Genomic DNA, 22,984 nt, shown 5'->3' with positions numbered 1-22,984 from the left:
GCAACTTGTACCTCAGTGTAGCAAAGACTGCATACAAATATATAAAATGTAGTAGGATGGTGGCCTATACTGGCAAAGCACTATGCTGAAAACTCCAGGCATAGCTTTTCATGGCCTTTTCAGTCCTTTCACGGTAAGCAGTGTTAAGTGTGGTAGATATTTAATTGGAAAAATTAAAAAAAACAAGGAATGCCTTCGAACAACAGGATGTATTGATGACAATGCTATAGGTGATTTTTTTCTGCATGACTACGCTTTATTCATACCCTAGCACTGTGGGAGCAAGCAATGTTGGAGCTGTCACTTGCTGCATGAAAGAACCTGAATTCAGTTTTAGCTGCATAGCCTGAAAACAAGATTATAAATATATATATTGCCAGGACACTGGTGTGTCTCAGACCAAGAAGGTCAATTTTGAATGACCATTTCCTCTCAAGGATGTTTTAAAACTTGAAAAACTTTTGGAGGAGATTGTTTTAAAATTATTTTTAATAGATGAACCTTTATTAATTTAGACTTCTTGTATTTTCTATTTAGTAACACCCAGATCTTTTCCTGGAGATAACCATGGCTCATTTTGTGTGTGTGTGTGTGTGTGTGTGTGTGTGTGTGTGTATGTATGTATGTATGTATGTGTGCAGGCACAATTCTTTCAGGAGGCATTTACCAAGGCAGATGCAAGTGTCCAGTGTTGATTTTAACATGGGGACAGATCCAGTTTTACAAAGGGGAGAGACAACAACCAGCATTGGGAGAATAAAGCCAGAACTCTACAAACAGAAGTCTGTGGATTCTGATGGGCAACAAGAAGATGTGAAAACCTGTGGAAAACTTAATTTTACTCTCCGGTATAATTATGAAAATGAACTCCTTGTTGTCACAATTGTCAAAGCCTTAGATCTACCTGCTAAAGACTTCACAGGAACATCCGACCCCTACGTTAAGATTTACCTGCTTCCAGATAGGAAAAAGAAGTTTCAGACACGAGTTCACAGAAAGACATTAAATCCTGTCTTTGATGAAACCTTTCAGTTTCCTGTAGCCTATGATCAACTCAGCAACAGGAAATTGCATTTCAGTGTTTATGATTTTGACAGATTTTCTAGACATGACATGATTGGGGAACTTATTCTTGATAACCTTTTTGAAGTCTCAGATCTCTCCAGGGAAGCCAATGTATGGAAAGACATCCACTGTGCCACCACAGTAAGTAATATGTTCCAAAAGTGTTAACGTGATATTTCCATTTCTCCTTTGTAGTTTGTGGCAGAGCATCCTGTTTATCAGTGCGTCTGAAAGAAGAAAAATGTTGTCAATATTTTCCTTTCAGCATAGAGAATAAGATGCTTAGGAAGCTATAAAATTTAATTACTAAAAAATCTTCTGGGAACATACTGTCACCCTCATGGCTCACTATATGAATGTAAATTAGGTTTATTAATTAAATAGTACATCACAAAGAGTCACTGCTTAACAAGAACAATTAACATTTTCCTGTTAGCAAAATACTTTGTCCTTCAAAGCGTCCACCTATCCCTGCTCTTGTTAGCAGATTTTCATGAGTTAGGAATCTTGTGAAAGAAAAGTGAGAGGCTAAAAGAGTTTAAAGTCTAAGATGTTCTTTGCTGGCTGCCCCAGGCTTAGGGTCTCCTGGTGGATATATCTGTGTTGCTGTTGGTTGCTAGCAAGACTCAAGAAACACAAGCAAGGAAAGTTATGAAACAGAAATGATTTGTTTCTTGTTGCAAGCAAGGAAAGGAGGCCTGTGTAAGTCACCCACAGAATGGAGGACAGGCTACCATCAGGAAATCCACCAGTCTCTAAACACTACCTTTGTTAGCCTAGAAAACCAAACTCATCTTTCCCATTTGGAAATTTTAGACAAAAATTGAGGGGTTTGGTTTTTGTTTTCATTTGGGTTTTTTTGGTTTGTGTTGTCTTTTTAGCTATTACGCTATTTATATAGAAATTTTCCCATACCTTGTTCTGCTGAGATACCCAAAACATTCTGAGTTATCCCTGGTATTCAGCATGGGCTGGACTGCCGTCTGTAGAGTAGGTACGATAAGTGGGGGATCTAAAGGACAAAGCAGAAGCTAGACACCTCCTTCAGAGACAGAAGCTTCACACTGTCTATTTAATGGAGCCAGAGATCTCTCGTGACTCTTTTCCCAAATGTTTTCATGGTGTTCATATTTGTTGGACAGGGAAGTCTAGGTCTGAATGACTAGGAGAACAAAGAGGAGTTGGAGCTTCTCACCAACTTGAGCATGAGCAATGTGTTTCCTGAGAGAGGAGAAGTAGTACCAGGGAGCAGAGCATACTGGACACAGTTTCTAATTGTGAGTTCAGGAAAACAGGCATTTATTTTAACTAGTAGGTCTACCAAACTGGTCTGAACAGCCTCTGGCACATCTCCAGAAAGCTGCATCTGTGTATGCTTAGCTTTACCATGCTCAGATTTCAGGTAAATTTAAAAACTGTGCTCTCAATCTTAAAATTAAATCTGTGTTTAAGGTCTTGGAATAATAGCCTGATAACTTTTTTGTATGGTTATTCTAGCTTTGATATAATCTTTAATACTTTAGTAATGATTTAAATGCTTACTGGTCCTTTGCAACAGGCATATGAGTAAGATCTTTAGCTGATAACCAGACTGATTTCAATATACTAGAATCCCTGGGCTATTCCTCACTGTTTTTGAACAGATTGAAATGCCAGTGTGATATCCAATGATGCTGTTGGGAGAGATCCTAATATACATCTGGATGAAAATGATTACTGATAATGGCTGCTGAATTCTAATTCAAGTTTCTTCTTCACTAAGGGACAGTATGTGCAATTACAGGGCTTAGTTCACTCTGCTGATGTTCTGCAATCTATGAAGTTTAGGAAAGAGCATCAAGATTTTGGATTTCAGCCTTTCAGCAAGTATAGTTTATAGTATTGCATGTGTGTAAACAATTTGTCTCCACCTAAACAATTAACAATAAACACATAAAAATGAAATATTTTATAGTATGGGTAACCATATCAACCTTCACAAGCCTTACATTATTGTCAGCAAATTTTGTTAGAAATTGACTGAATTGATTTTTACTGTCAAAATGAAACCACCTGAAAATATGTCCTATTACTATACATGCAATATCCTGCCTTGTGTTTTACTTTAGCTGCTTTATATAGATTAAAATTGGGTTAGTAATAAAGATTTCTAGTTCTGACATTTCAGAAACTGTAAGATGAGGGAGCCAATCCTGCACAGGGCTAAACAGTGCGTAAGCTGTTAATCAATGAGGAATTATGCTCTAAGTACCAAATCTAAAGTCTACCAAAGTCACTAACTACCAATTAGATACCTAACTAATGCTTGCCTGAGTCAAGAAGATTTGGATCAAGCCTCGAAAAAATGATCCAGTTGGTTCTGCAATTAGTGAGAAATAACTGGACTCCGGGCAAGCATATTTTGGTGTTTATAAAGAATCTTTAAAAAGCAAACTGTCTGGTTCAGTGGGAAGGTCCTTACCAAACTGATCACACTGTATGGCTTGAAACTGAGACACCCATATGCAAATATATTTCTCTCATGCTTTTACCTTCTTCACCCCTTCTCTGTTGTATGTTCTGTGAAGTCTCCAGTCTCAGAATTTGGATATGCTTCCTACACCCAGTGATTTGCTTATACCATTCCTAAATGATAGATGGTAGCAAATGATAGAAGTGACAGATCAAAGAATTGGTCCAAAACTTAAAATACCAAGCAGTGGCGTCTCCACAGCTTTGAGTCCCTCACATCTCTTCCATAGTCAAGCATTTTCTATTCAGAAGGTAGAATGAGGGTAAAAATCATCCCTATTACCTACTTGGAAAGAATGTATATTTATGATACAAGGCTCTGCAGGCTAGGACTTGAAGACCCACAAGACATATTTACCCGGGAAATGAACTACAAAATTCTACCAGTGAGGGAAGTTACTGCTAGAAACAAGAGATTCTGCACTAGTTGAAGACTCTTTATCAGTAGTTAATACAATTTTTAAAAGATATGCTTGCAGATCCATAAAGAGTTTTTATTTGGTACAGGAAGAACTACATACTCTTGGGAAGATCAGACTGGATGGTCACACTGAGTCCTTTTCGTCTTAAGACCTATGACTCTGTGAAAGACCACAGTTTGAATCCTTTTTCTTGCTCATGATAGTCATTTGAAACTGTTTTATAAAGTACAGGATTGGCTTCCCACATGCTCATTTTTATTCTTATAGTTTTCAACTGTTGGTATTCATCTTTTGTAGTTTTTGTATTTTGTTCCTTTAATTTTTCATTCATATCATTGTTTCTCTGTTATACGTTCTGTTAAAAACCTGCAGCTATTGCGTAATATATAGCAGGTACCTGTTGTAAGCGCTAAAGCATTTTCATTTTTTAATGTTAAATTATCAAGATAAATTTGGTGTACAATCTGTTGTGGAAAAGAAGTATCCTAGATATCTGATGATATTAATATCCCCAAATTTTGCTTATACATGGGTGATTGAGTTTTCATTAAATGATTCAGCATTTACTTCTGTTCATTTGGTTGATTAAAAAAAGACAAACTCAGAGGCAGCTTTGAAGCACTTCCGAAGCATGTTCAGTATATTGGACTACTGTAATTCTTAATACTCTTTAATAACTCATGGCATCAGAGGCAAGTAAATACTATCAAATCAATTGCTTAGCCAAAATATCTAGCTTCTGTTATTGCAAAGTGCTTCTGAGCATTGCATACAGATCTGATGTTTTTGTTACTCCCAAAGCATATACTGCATACTTTGAAAAAAGAAACCCCATTTCTTTGAATTGCTGACAAGAATTTAAGTGCAAATACTCAGTATTATAAAAATGTTTAGGCAAAGAGGCCACTTGTTGTTGTGATCTGACTGAGTTAATGTAACACATAAAATGTACTTTCTGGATGTAAATTTTTATTAACTTATTATTTTTAAATGGATTAATTGCTTTGGAAATCTCTTCCTCTAACATCATTGCTCAAAATATTAGTGGAAAGTGACTTTCAAAAACATTTTTTTTCCAAAGATGTTCTGTGAACTCTGTAAGTGTAGCCAGTTATAGGAAACTATGCAATTGTATAAAAAATAGGGCTCAGAATTTAGATGAAAGCCATTTCCAGAATAAAGGTGGTCTCTTGGGGATGTTAGTCATGGAGCTGTCATGTATTTGTAGCCTCTGGGATTATCTCATGTAAGTTGATGGAATTTGATTATTATTTAGTCTTACGACACCCAACATCTCTGTCCTACAATTTTGTAAAGCGGGATGTGAAAGAAGGTATTGTAAGGACACAGACTTCATATGATGCACATGATGTATGATTGCTCTTTCTGATGCGCTTGGAATATAAATGAATAGCATTGCTGAAGAAGATAGAAGAGCTTAGATACCGTTTTTTAAAAAACTATACAGTAACATTTGTCTCTTAATAGATCCATCTTACACTTGCCAGAGTAGGATGTCACACTGGTAAACCTATTAGCTGTTGTCCTCAGTGATGGAAAAAGATGCTTCTGACTTCGTAATCAAACACCAGTCAAGCCCGCCACTGCAGTTCACCCATAGAAATTGCAGGCATAGTCTTTGCTTAGTTTTCCCCGTGGTTTGCTATTTCCTGTCTGGATAAAAATTAGTTTACTAGACCTTACTTAGTAAGGCAGTAGTGATCCAGAGCTGACAAAGATTTGTCTTATGGTGGTCAAACTTTGGGACCACACTATAATGATTAGCTTATTTCTTGGCATTCAAAGAGCAGCACTATCAGGAAATGTTTTAGCACAGCAATGTTGGGGGCTATGACCTACAATTAGTCATCCTCATTAGAGTGGACTTATGCCATTAGTGTTTCTGAAAATGTCCATAAAAGCTCTGGCACAATGTTAAACACATGTGAAAGCATAACGGCTTGTAAGCACAGAAACAGTTACCATTTCTGTAATGAGAACAGCGCCTTTAAAGCCAAGAATCACTGGCACTTGTCATTTCCAATCACGGTCAATGATATAAAAGATTCGTGTCATTACCTGCTGCTGAGTGGATGAGAGAATACTCTGGGTCAGTCTTTACAGGAAGAAATGTTGAGGTTTTTTGTTTAGGTTTGGGACTGCTTTAGAACTGGGAGGTAGCTAGAGAAGATGATGGAGAAAGGCTGGGTTGCTTTCCAGTTACTGAAAGCAGGGGAGGTTTCTGTTTTTATTATTGAATGTTTCTTTTCATTTGAAAAAAAATCATTTGAATATTCTGTTTTGTTAGAGGCAAACTGCTATTTCTCCATCTACGTTAAAAGTAGAAAATGTTAGGTGAATGGAGAATACAGTTTCCTCAAGGGAAGGTAATATCTGTGTCTGAGTGGTACTGTGGTAGTTATGCTGTGACGCACAGCTTGACTGATCTGCTGTGCCCTCTGAGTTTCTCACTGCAAATATTCTCTTTGTACACAATGCATCGCTGCTTCAGAAGTGCATCTTTGTTTTGGGATCCAGTTACATTCTGTTTTTTTTGCATGCCTGTAAATGCCATGGTCAGGTCACTTAGGTAGCTTTGTTCCAAGCCATTCTGAAGCAGAAATGGGCTTCCTTGCTGGCTCACAAGGTTAAACTATCCCCATGGTGGTGTAGGACATGCACAAGCCAGATGGTTATTTACAGAGAGAGTGACAAAGGAAGCATCCAGGAGGCTTCTGGGTCTCCTACTGACAGCATTCAGCCTGCTGGACCCTGCATGCTATCTCAGGGAGTCCTCTCTGTGCAATCAGGACCTCAGTCAGCAGCTGCATGTACCCAGGGCAGCCAGGATGTCAGACTACAGCAAGCATTAGGTCTCCAGAAACAGAAGACAGTCAATAAAGCAACAAGCCCCCTCACTGCTTCCAGACTGTCTTCCACAGAGACAAGAATGAATACAAATCTCATTGATTCATTTCCCAGAACAATTCAATCAATAAGTGGTGCTGGGAAGAAGGAAAAGAACTGAAACTGATATGCAGAGGATAACAGGAGAGAGAGAGAAGTATTAGCTGTGGGGACAAGGTTTCCAAAGAAGAGTTGCCTTGAAAGATGGCAGAATTAGCTCTCCAACTCCAGCTGGTGACTTCATATAACTTTTGAAAATTCTGAGATAGCATAAATACAATCACATTTGAAATGCATAGGTGGGAAAACAAATAGACTGTTAGAATCCTATACTGCCCTTTTCTGTCATTCTTGTAACATGACTTGATCTGTACCTCAAAACTGGAAACGTCTTAATACATTTTTAGCTGACTATCTCAGAAGCCAGTTTCTTCTCTTCTTTTTTTTGTTTCCATCCAACCTCCGTCATTGATCATTATACATATTTTATTTCATCCTTAACTGATTCTTGAAGCTTGAAGTCATTCTCTATACCAAAAGTAGTTTTAAATGGAAAGTAGGAAAATATATATAATATGTTTCTAAATAAAAACAAGAAAGAGAGAATTGTGTTTGGAGAAGGGTTATCTTCCTGTAGTTTTCAAGAAATCCAAGAGCTTAAATCTGTCAACTTTATTTTAAAATTAATACACTATTCAGTTTCAGCATGTTTTCAGCATGAAAGCCATGGTATATGTGAATGCCTGAAAAACTTCTTTGACATCTAGAAAATGATTATTACTTAGTACAGATGTTTACTCAAAATACATTAAGAAAATAAAGAGAAAAAATGTTTAAATTGGTTATTTAGGAATTTAAGTACAAAGTAAATTCATACTGCCCTAAATATTATTGCTGTGCTGCTCTCACATACAGCCTAATGTTTAAAACATCCTTCGAATTGCAATTAATATGAAAGTAGGGGTGGATAATAACATTGAAATTAAGAATTTAAATGATTAATTACTGCAGATTACAATAGTCTGAATGATAATGAAACCATCTTGAATGTGGAAGGATCTCTGCCCAACTTTCCCACTAAATTTGCAGTTCCTAGCTAAAAGTTGTCTCTTTGATTGAATTTAATAGGAACAGCTGGTAAAAGTAACCTGCATGAGAAACATCAAAGCTTTCTCCAGCGACAGTGGTTTTAAAAACTCAGTCATAGACTATTGATGCTCCTCGATGGAGATTTCATTCTTCTTATTACATTCCTCTACTGTTTATCTAATCTGTGAGTAGGTAGTACAGCCTTTGTAGAGTTGCTGCTACTTCTTCCACAGGGTAAGTGCGAAGATAAGAACATTGGTCTCCAGTGGGTCCAATAACAAACATAATAGAAAAAGGGCCATTTTTCAGCTGACTTTGCTGACTCCTGGACTGATTGCCCAACTATTGCTCATGAAGCAATGAATGCATACAGATCCTTGGGAACCTGATGGAAACGTGATTAATATGTCCATTCAGGTGTGGTCATTTGTGTGGGATGAGAATTATACTATTCAAAAAATCTGTATTCTAAAGCTAAAAAAGCAAGTTCATCCAAGTAGCTGACACCTTCATGTGAGGTCTGTGTTTTCTTTGTTTTATTTTGTTCTAGCATCACTGTACCAGAAAATGTATTGGCTAGTGAGGTGAACTGGGAGTCATAAAAATAAACTGAAGCTGGTATAGTGCCTACCACTGTTCCAGTTCCTTAGTTCTGTATGATAGCTTGTGTACACAAAAGGGAAATAAATGAAGAAGAGACATGCAGTACTAAACAAATGCTTCTTTTTGCATTAGTGCAGCTGTGCTCAATGCTGTTTTTTCTGTACCAGTTATTGGAAGTCTGTGGGAGGGAATCATTATGAGCATCTGTAAAGCTAGCTGTTAATTGAAATCTAAGTTTAATAAAAGAGGAAAAATAAAAACTCAAAATAGGCCAAGGAAAGTGATAAAACTTCGCTGGAGTTACTTAAGAAACATGCAGCTAATCTAACAAAAGTTCTAGGTGAATATATGGTTCTACTTCTAAAGCAATCTGCAACATAGTTAAAAATATGCATGTATGGCAGCCACTGGCTTCATGCTTGTATCTTCTAAGTCGCGGTTTGTTTGAAGTGTACTGCAAAGCAAATGAGGACAGTTTATTCCTTGACTTCCACAGGTTTGCTTGTACTGAAGTGTTCCAATCAAGATGGTCTGTGTGAACTTAATTATCTAGTGTACTATAAAGCAAGGGAAATCAGAATTTTCTAGAGCACTGGGATTCTGTAGTAATTTAAATCCTATTTTTAAATCTCAATTAAAATCAATAGTACTTAAGCTTCTGGGGCATTTAAAAGTGTTACTAATGATAATCAATGTGATAGACAAAGACTGCCATGAGATGTTTAAAAGTTGAGTCTTACTTTGTTCATTATCTTAGTCTGAACCTGTTCTTCCAGCTCCAAAAAACTAAACCTCTCATGCCTCAGTTAAAAAAACCAAGAAAGTGATAATTCATTTTACCCAATACCCAACTTCAGATATCATCATCTATATATATAGAATTATAATCTTCCTTCAAAAGAGCATTTAAAATGTTCATAAGTCTTAGACTAGCCTACAATTTCACCCTTTGTGAACCAGTTCCAAAGAATATTTATTATAATGATGCATTATGATATCTTAATCCCCAGCTGCCAAATGATTTCTAGGGGTCCTAACAAAATGTACATGGTTAATCTGAATATGAAGAAAGACAACCCATCTCAATAGATGCTCAGAGTAGAAACTGAGTAAAAATTTTAGGACTTTCCGTTCTTTACTAACTAAAAAGTCAATGTCTACAAAAATGTGAGCAAACATCAGATGATGCAATGAGTATGAAATCAAATTAAAAAGAGAAAATCATAAGAATTGTTTCAACAGATTCTGGAGGAAATGTATTTGAGTTTAATCCAAAGACCATGTGAACTCCTAGTCTCTGGCGGCAATCTAATGACATCCAGTTCTTGCCACTGGAAGAAGAGTGAAATTGTATCTGTGGGCTCATGCAGGATAGCTAGTAATTTTATTTCTAGTCCTTTGATCTTACAGGGAGACTCATAAATCTCTTTGATATAGACAAGAGTAGGTATTTGAAGTAATATCTATTCTACTATACTGCAGAATTTATCTGTTATAATAGCACATGAAGCCACATGAGTGTTCTTTCATATGACAATTGGGCATTTCAGGGCAGCACAAGCCCCTTTTTCTCCAGGCATAGGTTGTTGGTATCTGAAAATATCTGCATAAACAGTGGAGTTTTTCCACTTCTAAACCTATCCCTAACCACTTTAAGATTGAGGAGTAGTGTATCGCAGATTACAGAGCTATGATAACTTCAGTGCATCTGCTCTTTGGTCAGTCTGCTGTGTGGGGTGGAAGGATCCCCCATTCATTGCCAAAACATTTCTTCTTACATTAAGGCATGTTGCTTATTTATTACAAGGTCAAAAACATTGGGTTTGATTGCAGGTGTTTTCTTAGCTCATTTTCGATATAACTATAGTACCTGGAATTTAGAAGGGAAAGAAAAAAGAATAAATTGTTGCTATTTTGTTAAGCACTGATGGTTTGCTCAGCTCTTCAGAAAACTAAGGTAGAGTAACTGCCTTAAGGAGTTTTACAAGCATTTTGAGCAATGTTTCTTAAGTCATAGTAAATTGTCCTGTCTGCCTGCATTCTTGTTTATCCTTTGAGCTCACACAAACCTTTGAGTGTCTATAAAATTTCTCTTCAAAAAGAAATAGCAGAAGACTAGTGTTCATACTCCCATCTTACCAAAACGAGTTTTTCTCTATTTGCCTACACAAGGCATGTCTCTGAAGATGTCTTGTAACTTCCTGATTAGCTTCCTGAGTCTATAGCTTGAGAAGACAGTTCTGCTCATGCACCCCCATCATCTGGCTCCCAAGCCAGCTACCAATCCCAGGGAAGAATTGGGTCCACAGCCTTCACCTCTAGCATAGTATAATTTGAACTGCAACAGTGTATCACCTTAGTTTTAAAAACGTTTATATTTCTGTACATTATTGTTGCCAACATTTTAGGTATGGTTAACTTTGGCAGGCACTCTGTGAACTGCCAGGCACTATAACAGTATGGTTATTCTTACTGGAACAATGACTTTTTAAAGTTTTTTTCTCAAGTCCAAGATAACATCCTCCTCTGAGTCTGGTAATGCTATTCCTGCTCAAGCTTTTCCCAAGTTTTTAGGATGGCAGCAGAGAGATAGGGGATGCATTAGTATACGAGGAGAGGGGCATGGAATTAAATTGTGAAAAGTTAATGAAAAATAGTTTCAGAGAAAAAATGGTGTGAAGATCTTTAAGAACGTATTGTGTCCTATCCGTATATTTGATACTGTGCCATGCACATTGCTGCTTCTTAGTGAATAAAGAACAAATAGCAACAAAAATTAAGGACCAGTAATACCATGGATCTGACATCAGGTTATGTAACTTATCAGAAAATAGTTGTTTAATTATTAGTTGTTATTATTATTTGAAAATCTAATTCAAAGAGAAAATTGATCCTATTTAAAATTGTAAGTCATTCTCCCTTTATGTGTGGTTGCCATTTGGTCTGGTGGACCAGTGATAGGAGTAAAGGAAGTATTTAGGAAAAATAACACTAATTTGGAGCACGTTATCTTTTTGTTGTAGCTCCTACAGATCTAGAAGGAAGGATTTGTGTCCTCTTAGTCCTTTTCCTGACCTGCCCCCTGTGTTACATGATCCAATCCATCTTCATCATCTCCCTCAACATAGATTTTGAAGCATGTGGAAGAATGTGGAGGAACTATATTTCCTTTTCAAATGAAAGTGTGAGATCTCTTTAACATATGGATATAAGGAACATGATCAGACTCTGAATTCAGAAAGTAATACTAATAACAAAAGCTGTGTTTAAAACAGATTTCAGATACGGTAAAAACTGTAACAGAAGGCACTTGCCACTTTAACAAATGAGTGAAAAGAAGTCAGATTTCATTTGTTCAAATTTTATTTATATTTTCTGAAATAGGTGAATTTGTTACTATATTCTCAGGCACAAAATTCTGCCTTTTGTGTGGCAAAGTAAGGGACTGGGGAAATATGTCAAATAGATGTATTTGTCCTATGTGGACTGACTGAGCTAAATCATTTTGAAAACCTGAGAAATCTTGTCAAGCAATGAAAATTGCCCAGTGTGCATGCTCACATGCATATCAATCTATTAATTCTCAGAACAGAATCCCAGCAAAATGGCTGAACATGTGAATTAACCAACCTACACAAAAGTCAATATTTTATTAACAGTGCAACAGAGAATTTAAAGCTATTCCAAAACCACATTCTTCAGTGTAGCATCTGCAGGAAAAGAACCTGAGGCATGTGATTAAGTCCATCTTTACTCAAGAAAGATCTGAAGTACCTTTTTCAGTTTAGACAGAGCATTAACTCCCACGAAAGTCAGTACAACTGTTCATATAAGCAGCTGAAAAAGTGTGAACAAGAAGCCCCACTCTGTCTCATAACTATAAGAAATGTATTTGTCTTCAACACAGCAATAATTATTTTGGTATATATTATTTAAAAGTATATCACACTTGCCTTCTGATGATAGAAAAGCTGTACCATAAATCCATCAGTTCTCCAAAGAATTTTTCCTCTCAGGGTAGTTGCAGGTTTGACAGATGAAGTATTGAAGCTGGGATATTAAAAATAAGCGTTTTAGTAGTAGTCAAAGAAAGTCCTTTGAGATCACATGGGTAAGTTTGAGAATTGCTGCCTTGCAGAAGTGATCACCTTATAAACTCCTGATAAGCTTACATTTAAGAATGCTAGGCTGTTCTTAATATGTTACTTTCATTTTGGGGTTTTGGGGCAATATTAAATTAATTAAATTAATTAATTAAATTAATTTGGGTATTGAAAGTCTTAAAAGAATGGAAAACAATTTGGAACATAGCTGACATCTCAGCAACTAAATGTATGTGGCATTTGGGCAATTATTATATATCTATAAGGAAATTAAAAATAAGAGTTTATGGAACCTCTGTTCTGTAGATCTTGTTTTTCAAATGTTGTAGCATCTGGACTATATACTAACATCATATTGCATGAATTGTCAGTGGCTGGTCTGAACATAAAAACAATCTCTCTGTGAGGATTATTAGGATCCATATGGACCTTGTCTATCTTTCCTAGTATATCATCCTCCTAAAAGATGCCCTTGAGCCAGGAAAGTTAGAGGTGCTACTACATTGCTTGCTTTTCTTCTAGAGTAGGACACCTCCCAAACCCAGTATAAAGCTGGCAACATTTAAAAGTACATTTAGTTTTTCAAACCTCTTAGGTAGTGAGGTTAATTTTTTCACATGCATCCATATGTGAACAAACAGAACTCTTTCGTACATTTGTTTCAGTGACTAAAATGCATGTAAATGTGTGTCATCTAAATATCCCACAAGTTTTTTTTATTGGGGAAGATGGAGGCAGAGTCTTTTCAAGAGCAGAACTTAACATTCTACATTCAGCACCCTTTCTAACCGTGAATTCAACACAGACATACTCCTGCCCCTTCAGGGATCCTGAAAGTGTTCATTCTGCTTTTGGTTTAAATTCCTCAGTCTAATAATTCTAGATCCTGTCACTAAAGTATTATCCTGCTGGTACTCTTTCCATATTTTTAAAAAATATATTTTCTGAAAATTCCTGTGTGTAATGTCTTCAAAAGCATCTGAGCTTCAAAAGAAGTTTCTGCGTGTTAAAAAGTATCTCTAAAATTTTGCATGATTTGAACTGATTTGTTATCAGGATGGTCAGACTTCTAACCATTGCTTTTCTTTTTCAGGAGAGCATAGATTTGGGTGAGATCATGTTTTCCCTTTGTTATTTGCCTACTGCTGGGAGAATGACATTAACAGTCATCAAATGTAGAAATCTCAAAGCAATGGATATAACTGGCTCATCAGGTGAATCTACTTCTTTTTTAAATAACAGGACAGAGTCTATTCAGAAAGGTGGCAAATAGCAGCTTCTTATTTCTGTGTGTTTAACATGGTTGCAAAATGGAAATAGCAAGAGAATTGGTATAGGCCCTATTCAGACCTACTTGCTTTCTTTGGTCTGGCTGTAGATATGCCTATACCTTTCCTTTGCATGCGTATTGAAAGCACTGTTGTCCAGCATCACTAAGACCTATGTAATTTTGTGTCTTATCAATATGACATTCATACAAAAATATTGCTTTTTTGATTCACATTCGAATGATTTAAAGTGCACACAACTGATTACCTGTTACTCAGATCCATATGTCAAAGTATCACTGATGTGTGAAGGTCGAAGACTGAAAAAGCGGAAAACAACTACGAAGAGGAACACACTCAATCCAGTTTATAACGAGGCCATCATCTTTGATATCCCTCCAGAGAATGTGGACCAGGTCAGCCTCTCCATTGCAGTGATGGATTACGATCGGTAAGCACAGTTTGCTCTCTGAACATTAATCTTCAGTGAGAAGTTTTCTTATTGTAAGCAACTGTTTTTCACCTCTTTGAACTTTCAAGTGTCACAGAAAATAGATCCTTTGGGCCTTTTCCTAACCTGGTTCAACACTTCCATGCCTTTTAGAGCTCAAACAATTTTATCTGTGTCATAAATAACTGTGATGAAGAAGTAACATGGCTGAATGGTGTCATGTGCCACTAGCATTGGTATACATTTCTGTCCCCATTTGGTGGCTGGATTATGTAAGAGCTTTATAAATCAATTATGTCTTCCAGTTTAAAAAAAGGCATTTATACTTCTAATTTATGTTTAAATGTCAGGCATATAAAATCAATGAAAATTTCAAAGCCTAGGAGGTAAGAATTAAATGCCTAATTACCTCATTGACTTTGGTCATAATTAATCCTTTCATTGAAGCAATAGAGATGCTTTGTAAACCTCACTGATAACACATCTGGATCTCAACTAATTCATGTCCTCACAGAGAAATCACAGGAAGAGAGTCTTGCTTAGAATAGCCAAGGACTAGAAGTTAAAAAAGAAAGTTATGGACAGAATCATGCCTGAGCCAAGTCTGCTTCACTCAAATGCCATTAGTAATGAGTACTTAGAGGCTGCAGGGCAAATAAACAGTGAAAGTCTAGTTTAGTAACAAAAACTTCAGGTTATTTTTCCTCGTCATTAAATTTCTAATACTCCACCAACTTCTGTCAGGAAGACAGTCTCCCTCAGCTGTGAAAGGGGCACAACTGTGCCTTAAGGGAGAGAACTGTATGGCAACTTGTGTACCTTAGTCCTCTTCAACTGCTACTTTCAAAGCATTTGCTAAGAAGAAGGTAGAAGAAGGTAGAATACCAATATTCTAATGTGCATACAGGCAAGGTAAAGAGTCCAGTCCCTCAATCAGTCTATGGCATGCCAGGAGTATGGAAGTATTAAGGTATAGCCTACTATGGATATACCCTTGGGTTGCTTTTCACACCTTTGGTTGAAGTTCCAATGGCCACCACAGTTAGAGCTAAGAAATATAGTGTGAAACAATGTCTGAGGCATTTGGAGCAGGAAATGTGTTCCCTGCATTCTCCTTCACTTTCCTATCCCACAAAATGTAAGCATATTTTCCTTCTACATCATTCCCTATATCATGGTCCTTCTCTGTCCTTGTGTCTTTTGGGCTGTAACCTTTTGACAGTAAGGGTTAAGTCTTCATCACTATTTTTATAACTCCGAGCAGCACTCTGGTAGTGACTAGAATTTTTGGATACTACCATTACAGAACTTAATATTACTATACTACCACTAAAAGTAATGTCTGTAATAAATAAAGCGAAAACCTTGGGCATCTTTTATTCCATGCTGTATTGAACCAGTCAGCTGAATTATACATCAGACATGATATTAAAACAATTTTCATTAAAAAGAAATTCTGCTTTCTTACAATTCTCAGAGTAGGGCACAATGAGGTCATTGGAGTATGTCGGACAGGAATTGATGCAGAAGGGCTTGGAAGAGATCATTGGAACGAAATGTTGGCTTACCCACGTAAACCAATAACTCACTGGCATCCACTAGTCGAGGTAAGAAGAAGCCAAATGCTCTCTTTCTCAGTGTATTAAATTAATTCTCTCTCACACATTTATGAGCTTCTGAGAATCATGAAAATCACGGCAGCATGAGTGTCACTGCCCATTGATGGGGCAGGAGTAAGATCCTTAGCACAACCTAAACCTAGGTGCCTGGCCGGTCAGCCAGGTGAATGGCCAGCAGATTACTGGTTTATATAGGTTCATACTCCAGAACAAGCCTTTCCCTGAGCTGGTGAAGGCTTGCCTGAAAAGCTGGATAAGGAAGTACAAAGATCATAAATTCACCTGGAGCTGGAGAGGAGCATTTCAGCCACTTGTATCACACTTAAATAGAAGATGGATGCCCTTAAGTCTCCAGAATTTTCCCATGTAAGGGACTGTTACATATATGTACTTTGATTCAAATGCTCCTGTTGCTATTCAGAAGTAACCTTTAACTGCAATTTGGGGATTTAATGTTCATTTAGATGTGCCATTTCAAAAATTTCCATGATCCACTGGCAGCATTGTAACATTAAAACCTTTAAAACATCCACTTAGAAGAGAATATCTGCAAGCGTTTCAAAAGCAATCATTTCCTATTTTAAAATCTTTAGCATTAAGAGTTATGTTGCTAAAATATTAATCTGAAACTGGCCTGCTAATTATGCTAAGTTGAGGCAACATACCAGCAGCTACTTCTAGAATTATTAAGCCGCTTATTGGAAGCTTATTCAGATGCATGGGTGATTTTACCTACAGCTCCCTGGGCTTAGAGAGAAGCCTGCTGTGGCCACATCTTACTGGTTTTCTGTATACAAAATGCTCATTGGCTTTGGGTTTGGAAGGATTCTTAGTGAAGCCTTGAAAAGCAGCAGGCCTTGCTTTAGGACCCAGAGGATGCACTGTTTAGCCCTCTCATGAACCAATCTCTGTAGGAAAATTAGTTGCCATCTGAGGTGTCACTAGCCATTTGGTTTCCCCACTGTGCAGCACCTGGCTACACAGAATCTCCAGGGATGGGTAGAAAAAGCCCAGTGTTATGGCTCCAGTTAAACTCCAGAAGAAGAATATAAGCCAGGAGTTCTTCTTCTTCTGAGTGCAGGAGAGAAGCCTCTTCTCAGATTCCTGCCTTTCTCTGGATTATGTAGGTTTGGGGACAGAGGTACCAACCCTGGATGGTGAAATAAGCCTGCTCCTCTGGAATGAGTCAGAGGGGGTTTTCAGGAGGTCACTTTAGGAATTTCCTTTCCATTGTTAGTTCTGCTGGAAACTTTGATCCAGAAAGAACTGATTAAAAACTTGGTTTTGATTATCAGCCAAAAAACAACAGACAGAATCTAATTGTGATTCATGTTTTTCTGTGGGGGATTCTTTTATCCTCAAAAACAATTGTAATGCATGGATGGATATGATGACATTCATAAAGCTAACACTTTTCTTTCAGTTACCTGGCCGAGCAACCAGTTTTGATAGCCAGGGATCTTGTTCATCTCCAAAACCACCACTTACGCCCTAGGGCACAAGAATGGATTCATCGTGTTCAGTGTCCGAAGCTCCCATGTAGCTCACATCTACATTAACAGAAGGTTTGGCTTCTGCAGATGAACTGTATCCATATTTTTGTATTAAAGTACATTTTTCCTATTCTAAGTCTTATATTACAGTTTATAATAATTTCTTAACTTATAAATGAAGTTTACTTGAGCCAAATATAATCTTTCCTGATGCAAATTCATTCACTTGTTTTCTCTCTGGCATATATCCAGTGTCATATCCAAGCAGTGTTTTGGTACGAGCTATACCTTTGCATAGACAAAGAAATCAGAAAAAAAACTCTCTTAAGCAATTCAAAACAACTGCAGCTTGTAATGCATACTTCTTTTGAGGTAGAGCAAATAGTCATATATAGCTCTTGTAGTAAGTTTCCTCTAAATTGCACTAAATCCTGTATGACTTCTTAAGATAACACTTCAAAGCAGACACCTCATGAAAAGACAGCTGTTGTCGCATTTTGGAAAATTAGTTCATTCGCGAGTAGGGAGGAAGGACTGATCAAAAGCCCACTGAAGCTGATGGGGAGGACCCTACTGGCTTCACTGGGTTTTAGTTCAGCCTTTGTGGATCAGATTCCGCAGCCGGGGCTATGCAGTTCGACCCTTCCAGCAGTCAGGAGGCCAGCTGCGCACATGGGAGCTCATTCACCTGCCCAGCATAAATACCTGGCACTTGCTGAGGGCCAGACTTGTGTAGTGCTTTCACTTCAGCTGCCCACCAGCTGATTCAGAGCCAGCACAGGTGTCTCTGCATTGGCACTAAACAACGCTGGTGTGGGTACCGTCTGGACAACAAATGTGTCCATGATGAGTCCTGCTGAGGTCAATGCAGCGCCACAGAGATGTGTCTCCTGACGAGGTGGATCCAGCCCCTTTGAAATAGTCCGTTTGCTGTGGTCATCATGCAATCCTTATTCAGGCCAAACTGTAGCTGAGTGAATACTCTGAAGTAAAAGAATTTATTTAATGAATTTTAGCTGTTTAAAAAATGACCAGCACCTGCAGTTACACACAACAGACATGTGATTCTTGATTTAGTGCGGCAATATTAGATTTGTTTGAGGCTATTTTGACTGAGTGCATAGCTCACATGGGATTGTTTCTGGTCCCTGACTGGATGTGTCGAGAATTAGGTGTCCAGTATTTATGAATCTGAGATGTGCTTTGTATCAATATATGGAGAGAGAAATCAAAATGTAACAATTTTATAAACTAGTAAACTCATTTGTTAGAGCACACAGTGACAGCAAATTCAAAAAAATGTTAGCTGAAGTGAGCTAGTTTAAAAGCTGGAAGAGAACTGCAAATTATTTTGTGAACTTGCTTCTTGATAGCATTAAAGTTTATCTCAATCAGATAGTTATTTTCTTTATATTTTCCTATAAACGGCCCTGTGAAGGGCACAGAAAAGACTGCATGATTGGGCTGGGGGTTTTGCAACTAGAAAATAGTTGGGGTGGTTGCTCTTTTTCATATCTTTGTAATGTATAAAGAAGGCTGTGAAGATTATATTTTCCAAAGTAGCATGTTTACAGCAGAAAAATGTCATACACAGAAAAATGCCAGTGTATAAGTGTTCCATAATAATGAAAGAATTTGTGAGAATTAATCTGGTCATGAACAGAAAAGGGTTTTAGGCAAACTTCTAAAGAACCATTTTGGCTTGGTTTGTTTTGCCTAGTTAAAATAGAATATGTTTATAAAGATCCAGTCCCTCCATTCCTTTAACTAATCCCTGAGACAGTCAAATATGCCTTGAAGTGTCTTAACTGCTTCAGGAAAGCTAGGAAGGCTGGTCTTAACATTCCAGGTGTTTCTGAGGCAAAAAAATATCAGGTATAGAATAATTTCATACACACACTGAAAGTGAATAAACAAATAAAGCTTTCAGTCATTCTTTACATATTTAAAAAAAAAAAAAAAGAAGAGGCTCCAGCCCAGGTTTTTGAATGTCCATTGCAGGTTGCTTTTCATGGCCTCTGGATAGAAATAGTTTTTCCCAGAGAGGGTTGGTAATGCTGTCCACTGAACCTCTGTCCTCAAGATTGTATTTTAATCACTGTAAATACAGAGCAGCCTTGCAGAATTTCATTCCTCCATTTGCTCTGGGTGGGTAAATTTTTAAATAGGAGAACAAGCTCTCCTTTGTGGGGACTTTTTCTCCCATCACTGTCATCATCATGAGATTTTTGTGGCCTAGATCATTTTCACAGTGATTTTGCAAGATTGTTAGAGATACATAGATATACATGTGGAGTTTGAAAAGCTATTTTGTGTATACATTTATCTTAATATAAACTATATCAGAAGTGGCCTTTGTGGCCTAGAAGATACTTTTTGTAATGTGGTACTGTAACAGTTGACTAAATATTCTTTGCACTTTTTTGCACCTAATATCCAAAAAGCTAACAATTTCACAATCAAATGTAGCATAAGTGTTCAGCAATGAGCAACATCTTTTTAACTATTTCATTGTTCTGTTAGTATCATGTATGTTTTGTTATAAATGGTAAGATATTTCAATTTTCACTTTCTTAAATTTAAATTATTATCAAACACCAAAGGAATAATAGCTTAGTTTGTTCCCGCTTGTTGATTTTTTTGGTATTGTTAATAACAATAGTGAATGACTTCTGTATCTAAACTTGAATTATGGGTGCTCTGCATCTATGAAAAATCAGTCTGCAATACTGTCAAGACATCTAACTTCAAAAATTCTCCCCTGGTTAATTCTCTTTAGTCCCTTATCAGTGATTAATAGAATTAATGTAAAAGATTATCATTTTTCATTTTTCACTGTTATCTTAGATATCTCACAAGACAGGGTACATATTTAATGTAACCTATCCATTGGCTTTAGAGCCTGGTTTGCAAGTTACTTTCTGGGTGTACTCACAAAAGTACTCTCTGAGTGAAAACAGCACAGTTTTAGTCAATGAATATGTAGGTCTTCATTAAGAGATGTAAAATGAGATGTTTTAGTTTGCAGCAGAGGTGTAAACTCCCTGCCCCCATCCTGAATGTTTATATGTTGCTTATCTGCCATGTCACAAGCATTAGCCTAATTTGAGAAAAACTGAATTTGGTAAATGATTGGTGTAAAGTATATTCTAGTAATTTTACAACAGTTTGAAAAACTTGCACTTCTAAAAGCCTGAGTTATTTTTTATTGAAATGATTTACAGGAAACATTAACTGTATTTAATAAGAATTGTATTTTGCACTGCAGAGCTTTTTGTACTTTCAAAACAGTAAACCACAGAACTGTACAGAGAAAGTATAAGATGGTTTAAGTGGTTCCAGGGGAGCTGCTAAATTTTTATATTTATTTTCAATAATGCACTGGAAAGTGAAAAAGCCCACATACAAATGTATCTAATGGGCCATTCTAGTCTTTTGGGTAAATATTGTTTTCAATCAATTGTTTCCCCTCCCCACATTAAATAAGTTTTCAGGGACCATTAGATTTGCTCTAAGCAACCATAAAATTGTTATTAGATCTATGCAAAATGTAAAGTAGGAGCCTAAAAACCAGGTAGATTTAGGATTCCAGTGCAACTGCAAACAATAGCTTACATTCAATAAGATGCAGGTCACATATTGCACTCCTTTATTTCAACTTTAAACCTCTGTGTTGTATACTTCTGCTGATATGGCCCTTCCTCTCACTCTCCCAGCAAATAACTGTCTCTTCCCCCCATCTCTCTTCTGTACTGGGCTTCTGTTCAATTAGTAGAGACTTGACCCTTACTTTTGTCTGCACTGCTGAAAGATAACTCCTGGCCTTAACATGTAGGAGTATGAAACCTGTGGGATTTTGACCAATAGGCATAGGATAGCTATGTCTTTATTGTCATTCTACAGAAAGCTGACAAGGAAGTAACTTCTCCAAAGTCCTTTATGATCGTCAGAGTTACAGGGAGCAGTAATACTGTCAGCTTTTTGGCTTCTAGAAAGCTAAGAGAACAAAATACATATTCCTTAGCCGTTGGTCAGGAGCAGAGAAAGTGGTCAGTACTCACTAAGATAAAACAAAACCTAGTATACCAGGTCAAAAGTTCCACTTCAAAAATGTTTTTTCAATATATGGAAATGTTTTGGCAGCTTATGTTTAAATACCAAAACTAGACATTTTTCTTAAACAATCACAACCATATTCAATATATTTGAAGAAAATTTTGAGCAAGCATGAAACGTTTTCATTTGGGTTAAATTTTTCCGAAGGAAAAAGCAATCACTTTCTAACTACTTCTTTCTATGGATGTATATTCTTAAAAATGTTGAAAAAACAAAGTTTCCAAAAAAAGGCATATTCAATCCATCCATTCTCCTACTTCTCAGTTTTTTTATTGACTTCAGTTAAATCCTTTTGAAAGTTGGTGAACATGGTGATGCACAACACATATATGATGATCTAGTTCCCGGATTACTCTGCTATATTTTTTAATCAACTAACTGACTATATCCCACACACTTTTATATGTATCAGCTTTTTATTAAACTCCATTAATTTGATTAATGGTCTTACTTTATACAACTTTTGAAATCATTTGTCTATATTTTTAGACTGTGCAAAAGGTTGAAAAAGCGGGTGAGGAACTATTTCAGAACTCAGTAATAGAGCTCTTCTCTTGATGAAAATGCCAAATTTTTCAGAAATCCATGAATGTGCCTGCAAAAATTGAATTTTTCTTATTTGAACATGCAAAAACCTAGATTTGCACACACAAGTATTTCCACTTGCAAAATGTATAATCATTATTTAGCACTTCTATTACAACCAAACGATAAGGCCTAATCAGAAATAGGCTTCAATTTATGATAAATATATATTCATAAATACATATTGAGGGACAGTTTCTTGACCTGAAAAGTTCATATGACTTTATTCCTACAAATAAATATGCTTGAAAATTCTGTAGGTGTGAAGTATGACCTACATGTGCACTGTTAATTACATGGTGTTAATTAACTTCCGGACAAAGCTCATATAATATCCAACAGACAATCCAAAATATGGCTAAACTATAGTATATGATGAGAATATTAGTCATGTTTGATGGAAAATCTTCTTTATCATTCACACCACAGCTGAGATTCAGTTTAATCCTTAGCTCACAGATTCACTTTTGCTTGACTCTGAGGCTTCTCATTCTAAACTCTGTGCTCTTTGTTACCAGAAAATAGATAAATTGTGCCACACAACAGACCACAGAGCTAATAAAGACAAAGGAAAATGACCGAGAGGATACGGTAGTAAACGCGCAGCTCTTCAGTGCAACGGCAAAGCTCTGAAATGGAAAGCTCCTTTTAGAACTGATGATCATTACGATATTCATATCACTTGTCCATTCTTCGTGTACTATAAAGCATGAAGAAAGTGGGAGGTTCCTGAATAAGAGTTAGCATTAGGT

The 22,984-nt window shown here is 36.8% G+C and overlaps 1 protein-coding gene across 1 annotated transcript in view; it reads left to right on the top strand.

Moving 5' to 3' along the window:
- Positions 1 to 17,661, top strand: part of SYT10 (synaptotagmin 10) — a 36,706-nt gene extending 19,045 nt beyond the window's left edge. Inside the window, exons 3-7 of the mRNA XM_067289860.1 lie at positions 642 to 1,206; positions 13,794 to 13,914; positions 14,248 to 14,419; positions 15,897 to 16,026; positions 17,462 to 17,661. Of these exons, the coding sequence (XP_067145961.1) occupies positions 642 to 1,206; positions 13,794 to 13,914; positions 14,248 to 14,419; positions 15,897 to 16,026; positions 17,462 to 17,533 (1,060 nt within the window). The 3' untranslated portion in view covers positions 17,534 to 17,661. The remainder of the gene's footprint in view (positions 1 to 641; positions 1,207 to 13,793; positions 13,915 to 14,247; positions 14,420 to 15,896; positions 16,027 to 17,461) is intronic.
- Positions 17,662 to 22,984: the final 5,323 nt, after the last annotated feature.

This window comes from Apteryx mantelli, chromosome 1 (assembly GCF_036417845.1).
Source record: "Apteryx mantelli isolate bAptMan1 chromosome 1, bAptMan1.hap1, whole genome shotgun sequence".
Taxonomy (NCBI): domain Eukaryota; kingdom Metazoa; phylum Chordata; class Aves; order Apterygiformes; family Apterygidae; genus Apteryx; species Apteryx mantelli.
The sequence above is the reverse complement of the archived record's forward strand: the minus strand, read 5'-3'. Positions and strand labels throughout refer to the sequence as shown.